General features: G+C 42.0%; 2 long non-coding RNA genes and 1 gene segment (V, D, J or C); 1 reads left to right on the top strand and 2 right to left on the bottom strand.

Moving 5' to 3' along the window:
* Positions 1-902: 902 nt before the first annotated feature.
* Positions 903-3,354, bottom strand: LOC115180098 (uncharacterized). The gene is made up of 3 exons (XR_003873037.1): positions 2,852-3,354; positions 2,633-2,747; positions 903-2,232 (listed from the first exon to the last, which is right to left on the bottom strand). It is a non-coding gene; the product is annotated as an uncharacterized LOC115180098 (long non-coding RNA).
* Positions 3,355-4,277: 923 nt separating this feature from the next.
* Positions 4,278-5,376, bottom strand: LOC115180096 (uncharacterized). The gene is made up of 2 exons (XR_003873035.1): positions 5,267-5,376; positions 4,278-5,123 (listed from the first exon to the last, which is right to left on the bottom strand). It is a non-coding gene; the product is annotated as an uncharacterized LOC115180096 (long non-coding RNA).
* A 266-nt stretch (positions 5,377-5,642) lies between these two features.
* LOC115180130 (Ig kappa-b4 chain C region-like) lies at positions 5,643-6,890 on the top strand. The segment is given in 2 exon segments: positions 5,643-5,658; positions 6,283-6,890. Coding segments are annotated over 2 exon segments (342 nt in total).
* The last annotated feature ends 202 nt before the right edge of the window (positions 6,891-7,092 follow it).

Genomic DNA, 7,092 nt, shown 5'->3' with positions numbered 1-7,092 from the left:
TTAATATAATTGGAGTAGTTTAATAATTTAAAAACAAACTCCAACATCTGCGTACATAAAATAAACATGGGTAAACATACCCTTCGCACACCTATACAAAATACACGAACATAATAACACCAAACAATCTCCGACAAAGACATGAGGGGAAACAGAGGGTTAAATACACAGCATGTAATTAATGGGATTGGAACCAGGTGTGTAGGAAGACAAGACAATACCAATGGAAAATGAAAAATAGATCAATGATGGCTAGAAGACCGGTGATGTCGACCGCCGAGCACCACCCGAACAAGGAGGGGCATCGACTTCGGAAGAAGTCGTGACACATTCAGACTTGACTTTGTTTAGACATCCAGCCTGTATTCTACTTTCATGACCAGAGACAAATCTTCAAAGGCACAGTATTTACATTTACATTACATTTAAGTCATTTAGCAGACGCTCTTATCCAGAGCGACTTACAAATTGGTGCGTTCACCTTAAGATATCCAGTGGAAAAACCACTTTACAATAGTGCATCTAAATCTTTTTTTTGGGGGGGGGGGGGGGTAGAAGGAATACTTTATCCTATCCCAGGTATTCCTTAAAGAGGTGGGGTTTCAGGTGTCTCCGGAAGGTGGTGATTGACTCCGCTGTCCTGGCGTCGTGAGGGAGCTTGTTCCACCATTGGGGTGCCAGAGCAGCGAACAGTTTTGACTGGGCTGAGCGGGAGCTGTGCTTCCTCAGAGGTAGGGAGGCGAGCAGGCCAGAGGTGGATGAACGCAGTGCCCTATTTATTTATTCAGAGTGGTACATGCATTCACACAGTCTTGATTTATAGGATCCTTCCAACTATACGATTGATATGTCAAGTGATAAAAGTTATCAATTAAAAGTTTATGGAAAAACTGCACTTGTACTCATGAGAAAATTACAGTTTATTAAATATTCTACAGCTGTAATGTCATCAATCAAATGCAACTTTATTTATATAGCACATTTCTTACAGGAAATGCATTTTAAGGTGTTTAAAGTCATGCATTGAAAGGCATGTGGCACTTAACATCCTTCTTCTTGGCAGGTCTCTATAGATGATCAGGGGATGCTCTCTACCACATACAAATGCCTCTGTGGTGCTCATAAGTGTAGCCATGCAGCAGATTTTGGCTATTCACAATATCGGCCGTATGGATATGGAATGTGATTGGAGGAAGCAAGCCGTGCCCAACCAGGTGCAGTCAGTGGAGGACCTGTACCCGGCCGAAGACTACAACCCTCTGTCCCTAGGAGGATCTTCAGTGGCTAAGAAACCGTCTCCGAGACAGGTTCAGTGGAATGGCATGTCTCCTTAAACCTGTCCCAGAACAACCACTACCCTCCCTGTCATCCCTGTCTGTACCGGACATTGTTAAACAACAAGGGGAACTGGGGCTTGCAGGCATCCTGGCTGGCATGGCTCTGTCGGTGGAGCAGCAGGAGGATATACGGCAGGCAACTGTTGGACAGCGCGCCAACACCAACTGGCACACCATGAGGAGGAGGAGGTTGACGGCCAGCAATTATGGAGCAGTGGTTAGGGCCAAGCGCTTTACTTCGTCGCAGCTAAAATGGGTCCTCAGATCACAGTCGTTGGATGGGGTGTTGTCTATAAAGTAGGTCACAGATAACGAAGAGGAGGGCATCAAGGCATTCAAATGCCTACAGGGATGGATGTGCAGGAGTCAGGGCCTTGGGTCACGGGGTCTGGGGTCCTGGATGCCTTACCAGATGGCTGGTGGGCACCACAGCAGTGGTTGAGGTCAACTGTCTTTATGGTGCAAGGGACCTTACCATTGACGGACAGTGATGTTCGAAGGATTTCTATATCAAGTAAGCAGGGTCTTACAGCCTCTGTGAAGACTATCCTTACTGGCACCAGGTCCAAGCTCAACTCCACATCACTAGAAGTGACACCTGCTTCTTTGGTGTGTGGATCATAAAAAACTTCCATCAACATCCCCATCGAGTGTGACGACCTCTGAGACTCATATTGCTCCTCCTGTCAATGGTCCAAAAATATTCCACATAGTTCATACACACAAACTAGGTTATATTACATACAAGTTCTCAAAGCAGCCAACTAAAGGCATGTACTGTAGCTAACTTAATCATGGGCACAGTGGGAATTATCTATCTGTGATGTTCAAATGATTTCTTATCCCCTATGTCTTACTTGCTGAAGGCCCCAGTCATCCCTGCCTGTACCTGATGCTGTTGAAAAACAAGTGAACAATGAATAAAGATCATACACAAACAATAGGCTCCTAGAATAGGTTACATTACAAAGGCTGGTCTGAGTCCATGTCCTCAGTTTCATTCAGTAGTACAACACAATTCACATTGCAGTTTATCATGGGCACAGTGGGAACTTATATCTGTGATGTTTAAATGAGGTCTTATCCCCAGAGTGAGAGAGTACGTCACTTCTAGCAGATCTCCTTGCTGAGGGTGGTGTTGATCATGCACTGCTTCTCGTGGGGTGAGCCTGATGTTCCGCATGTCACGCTCCATGTCCAAAACATGGGGAAAAGGGGACATAAAGTCAACGTCTCCATATGTCTACAAGTTCAATGTTTTACACAATATTGTATCATATTTGATGAGTACTGACCTGGCCGTTCACAGGCTTGATGTGCTGCAGTCTCCACAACTGGACGCTCACTCTCGATCACACTGGCACAGGATGTCCATGCACCGGATGGTCTGAAGGATGCATTCCTGTTGGACTGGAAAACAAAGAGACATTTGGTCAGTGGTGGGTCTTTTTCAATGCTGTATCACAATCTTTATATGGACAGAAAACACATTGTTTATCATAACACAAACACACCTTGGACAATGTGACAAGTGGTCCCTCAACACGCCAAAATATTGCAAAGTTGCTTAGGAGCAATCAAGTCTATCGGAGCCATCTTAAAACACATGATGGTGATGGTGATGGTGATGATGATGATGATGACGATGGAGAACGTGTTCTGAATGATGCTTTCTAACATATTCAAAGTTGACCTCCTCTACTGATCAGTGTTCCATGTTACTGTCTCTTCCCCCTCAGCACCTGCAGTAGGTCCCAGCTGTAGCAGTACAGTTACTGTGCAGTCTGACAGAGAGGTTTTTGTACGGCTCTGTATCACTGTGTGAACACATATTTACTATTGATGATGTGTACACTCTAACAGTAGTAATCTCCTGCATCTTCAGCCTGGACTCCACTGATGGTCAGAGTGAAGTCACTCCCAGATCCACTACCACTGAATCTAGATGGAGTCCCAGAGAAAAGGGTGCTTCCGTAGAAAACCAATGCTTTATGAGTTTCTCCAGGTTTCTGTTCGCGCCAGGTTAAACATGGTTTACCTGACCTAAAACAGTTAGGATGCACATCAATACTGGCTTTACAGTTCAGAGAGACAGGCTGTCCTGGGAGAAAAAGTTGAATAAAATATTACACTATTATTCACAGTTACACCACATTAGAAATTGACTTGAGTTACAGCCATTATGACCTCTAAATCCATTAAACCAAGCAATAAAGCATCGGTTTGGTTCTTAAATGGTAAACGGTTTCTGTAGTGAATACACACCCCCAGAGGTGTATTCACTAGGAACCTAACGGAACCTAACGGAAGCAAACAGTAGCCAAAGGAACAAAACGGGTAGAAACCTAGCGGAATTTGTCCAATAGAAACTCTCATATTGATTTCAAATCTTTGCAAAAGTTTTGCTACAGTGTACAACTAATAAATACACCCCAGACATTTTTAGTCCCACAGAGACAGTGTAATTGAAGAGATCTATCTGAGAAGGAGCATTGTTAAGAGGTGGGGCTGATTGCCCAGCCAATCATGGTCTTGATTGGTAAACGAGTCTCAGCTGGGCTCAGTTAAAGGCTGCGAAGGTGCTGGAAGGTTCCAGCAGGGTGTGGCAGGAGAGAGGTTTCGTGTTGACTGCACCACAGGTAATTTCAGGACAGTGTTTCCCAAACCTCTCTTCAAGTCCCCCCAGACAGTCCACTTACAGTATTTGATGTGTTCCAGAATTAGCACAGCTGATTCAAATGGTCCTCTAATCAGCAAGCCCCTCAATAGGTAAATCCTCTGTACCAATTATGGAATAAAATCAAATATGTGGGCTTCCTCAAGTACTTAAGGAGAGGTTTGGGAAACACTGTTTTAGGGATTAGGGGTTATAATCATGTTATAACATCTCAATAAATACAGTAGATTTTTCTCTTGAAATTAAAACCTGACAGAAGAATCTCACAGAGACTGGAGGTTTTATTCCGAAATGCTGTGAGACATTATTAGTGTACATAGATGGATTCTTTCAACATATTATGTGACATGTTGAAACAATGTTTGCATTTGAACTATTTCAGGTTGGCCGTATAAAAATGGGAGGAATATGTATGTCATCAAATCACATACACATGGTTAGCAGGTGTTAATGCAAGTGTAGCGAAATGCTTGTGCTTCTAGTTCCGACCATACAGTAATATCTAACAAGTAATATAACCTAACAATTTCACAACAACAATTTCACAACAAATACCTTATACACACAAGTGTAAAGGAATCTGTATATATGGGTGTTATCACTTAAGGAATGATGGGGGATGAGTTGACATTATAGTCAGCATCACTGATATATTTAGCTCAGTGTGTTTTAGTTCAGTCAGTGTTCCATGTCACTGTCTCTTCCCCCTCAGCACCTACAGTAGGTCCCAGCTGTAGCAGTACAGTCACTGTGCAGTCTGACTGAGGGAGGTTTTTGTACGGCTCTGTATCACTGTGTGAACACATTACCACTGTGGTAACTCTGACAGTAGTAATCTCCTGCATCTTAAGCCTGGACTCCACTGATGGTCAGAGTGAAGTCACTCCCAGATCCACTACCACTGAATCTAGATGGAGTCCCAGACTGAAGGGTTTTAGCCCAGTATATTAAGAGTTTAGGAGCTCCTCCAGGTTTCTGTTGATACCAGGCTACACAAGGGGGACTACAAGCAGGAGGTTTGTTAAATCTACATCCTAAATTGACTGTGTCTCCATGGTGGAAAGCTTTCATTTCAGGAGTTTGAGTCACAGTGATCTGTCCTCTGGATTCTGAAAAACAGAATACAAATATTTGAATGAATGAAATTGTACATATAGTAATGAATAATTCTGAATATAAATAGTAACATTGATATACAAGTGGATGGTATAGATTTAATTCTTTTTCAACAATAAATCCTGAAAATTATAACCTTGAAAGCAGAGAGCAAGTGTCCAGATGAAGATGGTGATAAAAGTCATGGTTGTTGTGGGTTCTGTTGTCATGAAGGACAGCTCTCAGTCATGAAGTGTTCAACTCACAGGGATATAAACACTCCCAGAGCACTGAAGCATGTGCTGCTAATGCAAAGTGTCCAGATGCATTATGCAAATTAATTGGTAAAATCTATTTCGGTTTCCAAGTCGCTTCCCATCATTCAAATATATTTTGTCCTGCATGAGCTAGCTTTAATAACATCAAACAGCAACTTTTTACTCAGATAACTGATGTTTAGTCATTTTTATGTCACACCACCATCATGTTTTTATTCTGATGATGATCAGATATAATGAACTGTCTGTTCACTCATGCTTGGTCTCTCATGTAAGTTCCTCTAATCAGTTAGTGAACACTTCTCTAAACTAAAGCTGGTAGGATTCCTCTGGTAGTGTTTTCTGTCCTCTGTGACTTTACCACCACTGTTAAATCTGAGATCAACATGTTTAATAAAGGAATATACAACATGGATCACTATCACTACTGCTGCTGCTGTTGTCTTTCATATGGACAATATGGAGGAATACTAGCAACACTGATCTAATGCTGGACTGTACCTCCAGACTAGGAGAACACCTGATACACAGAGGAAGGAAAAAATACAAATATCTGGATTTAAGATACAATTCATATTTGTATTATCTAGAAACAGCTAAAATGAAGTGTTTCTTCTACCTGGAAGACTTTAATGTGTATTTGTGTTGATTATGATTCTGTTTGAGTGATCTTCACCGTATGATTAGTAACTCTAGTTATTTAAACACTTTATACTTGTTTGGTTCATAAATCTGCTTTATATTATATTACTTCAGGGTTTTCTCCACATCTTCTAAACAATCTAACTTTAACATTCATATTTAGAGGGCATTTTCAATTCACTTTATTTTGATGTGTACCTTGCTGAAGATAATCTCTTACTGTAGCTGTACTTGATGTAGTTACTTAGTTGAGTTGTTCTGTTTGTTCCAAGTAACACCCTCACCGTCCTGCCCCCCTCTAGTGAGGAACTATCCAGTACAACAACAGCCACACTGATGTGTCTGGCCAACAAGGGCTTCCCCTCAGACTGGACCATGAGCTGGAAAGTGGACGGGACCAGCAAGAACCAGGAGACCAGTCTCGGGGTACTGGAGAAGGACGGCCTGTACAGTTGGAGCAGCACTCTGACTCTCACTGCCCAGGAGTGGACCAAGGCAGGAGAGGTGACCTGTGAAGCCCAGCAGAATTCCCAGATTCCAGTCATCAAGACCCTGAGGAAGGCTGACTGTTCTGGGTAGGACCCCTCAGTCACACACCCCTGTGGAGAGAGGCTGCTGGTTCCTCTGCTTTGACTCTGTTCTGAGATCAGATGTTTTCTGTCTTATTGATCACTGACATGTAGACTAACAGAGGGCTTTGCTTGAGTTCATGTGTCAATCCTCTCTGTAGACTGAGGTTGTATCAGTGTTAGATTTGATGTGTTCTGTTTTACTACTATTTACTACTATTAGATACTGTAGGAATGTTTGCTTTGATGATTTGATAAATTTATGAAAATAAAGATTTCCCTTTGGAACACATATTTTTGTTGTCTCTACGAATAATTCGACTTTAGTTGTAAATGTTGAATGGTATAGAAATATATTCATAAAGCCTGATTCACAGTTTCTTTTAAAACTATCAGACCTAAATGTCATTGCTTAGTTATTTATGTTCTCACTGCATTGTCATCAGTTCATTGTAAGGGATGGATCGAAATGTACAGAATGGGTACCTGGAGGA

The sequence above is a fragment of the Salmo trutta genome, chromosome 40 (assembly GCF_901001165.1).
Source record: "Salmo trutta chromosome 40, fSalTru1.1, whole genome shotgun sequence".
Classification (NCBI taxonomy): Eukaryota; Metazoa; Chordata; class Actinopteri; order Salmoniformes; family Salmonidae; genus Salmo; species Salmo trutta.
The sequence above is the reverse complement of the archived record's forward strand: the minus strand, read 5'-3'. Positions and strand labels throughout refer to the sequence as shown.